The sequence below is a fragment of the Mrakia frigida genome (genome assembly GCF_051309035.1).
Source record: "Mrakia frigida strain ATCC 22029 unplaced genomic scaffold BDY24scaffold_106, whole genome shotgun sequence".
NCBI classification, from domain to species: Eukaryota; Fungi; Basidiomycota; class Tremellomycetes; order Cystofilobasidiales; family Mrakiaceae; genus Mrakia; species Mrakia frigida.
In genome coordinates, this window is record NW_027481175.1 from 1 (window position 1) to 1,552 (window position 1,552).

General features: G+C 58.0%; 1 protein-coding gene across 1 annotated transcript; it reads right to left on the minus strand.

Moving 5' to 3' along the window:
- Positions 1-27: 27 nt before the first annotated feature.
- On the minus strand, positions 28-1,287 carry BDY24DRAFT_372921 (uncharacterized protein; the record flags this gene model as incomplete). The annotated part of the gene is made up of 3 exons (XM_076638229.1): positions 28-842; positions 919-1,035; positions 1,137-1,287. Coding segments are annotated over 3 exons (1,083 nt in total), but the record flags the coding sequence as incomplete, so codon positions are not given.
- Positions 1,288-1,552: the final 265 nt, after the last annotated feature.

The window sequence follows — 1,552 nt, forward strand, 5'->3', positions numbered from 1 at the left end:
GTCTCCCTTGCCGATCGCCCTCGCGACTCGCATGTAGTTCGGGTTCTGGCGCTGCTTCCTGGCGGTCCTCTGGAGAAGGGCACTGAGGGTTCGATGGAGGTTCCGGTTCTTGTCCCACTCGGAGGGATCCCTTCGCTCGTTGGTCGCGTAGGTGTGAGGTAACTGGATGGACGCGATGGCTGCCTTCCGGTCGAGGTCGTGGAGGAAGGTGGGATATCCAAGTTGGGTGAAAGTGGAGGCGAAGGTCTGACTGGTGGAAGTCTGAGCGGTGATCTTGGGACGACTGGCTTCGGCCTGAGCCATCTCGCAAAGGTGCGAGTCCGATCTGGAGGCTTGGGATGGGAGAGGAGGAGGCGAGGAGGAGGGAAGTGAGGAGGGTGAGGTGACGGTGAAGGCAGGGAGGTTGGTGTGCTTGTAGAGTCTCTGAGCCTGGCACTCGACTGGATCGAGGGAGGAGCCGTTGTGGGCCTTGGTCCGATGGTGTCGATACGAGTGCTGATCCTTGGAGACGGCTGAGCAGGACGGGCACCCCTTGCCCCTCATGACCTCCACACTCTCGATGACAGTGAAGCTGATCCCAGGCTGAGAGGCGAGGTAGGTTCGAGCGGAGGAGGGGTTGGAGAGGACGGAGTAAGGTGAGGTAGAGAGAGGAGGAAGGAGAGCGAGGAGACTGTTGATTTGAGAGCGGATCTCCTGTTGGGTGTCGGAGGAGAGGTAGGGGATGGTTCGAAGGTGGAAGGCCAGATCGCTGACTCCAGCTCCCTTGGGTGTCTGGGAGGTGGAGATAACGAGAGGGACCCGAGTGTTGACGAAGAGCTGGTGCTTCTTGAGGAGAGGAGTCGCTGGAGAGATAGCAAGGAGAGGTCGATCAGTAGGTGAAGTGTACTCTGGGAGAAGAGATGTAGGCTCCAGACTCACTAGCAACGTTCACGTCTTTCCAATTCCAGCCAGAAACGAACTCTCGTAAACCATCCCTCCGATCGACCCAGATCCCTGTTCCCTCGTCTCCACTTCCAGCCTCCTGCGACGAACGAGCTGAGTGGAGAAGAGGATAGATATTCAGAGAAGTTAGCTCATGGGTTGCTCAGAAAAACGAGAGAGCAATGCGAGGGACTGAATGAGAAAGTCAGACTCACCTGAAAAGCTCATTCCCGGACCGTCCATCGCCCTCACTGACCCAACGAGACCCATTCCACCTCCCGTCTCTTCTCTAGTCCCAAGCCGCCCGGCGGGGTTGGAAAAAGAGAGAGCGCTGTTATCTCCGCCTGGGTCTCGTCGGCCATCCATCGCGTCTCCTTCCCATCCTTCCTCCTCGTCCTCCGAACCTGAGCCCAGTGTTGACCTTCTTCCAGCGTCTTCCTCCTCTTCCTCGTCACTGAAGTGTCCCTGCCTCATCCCTGCATCCGACTGATTCAACGACTGATCCGACTCCTCAGGGCGACAACCAAACTCTTCCTCGTTCTCCTCCTCGTTCTCCTCCTCCTCCTCCTCCTCGTTCTCCTCCTCGTCCTCTTCCCTGTTCTCCTCCGAGTTGTCCACCTCCTCTGCGATA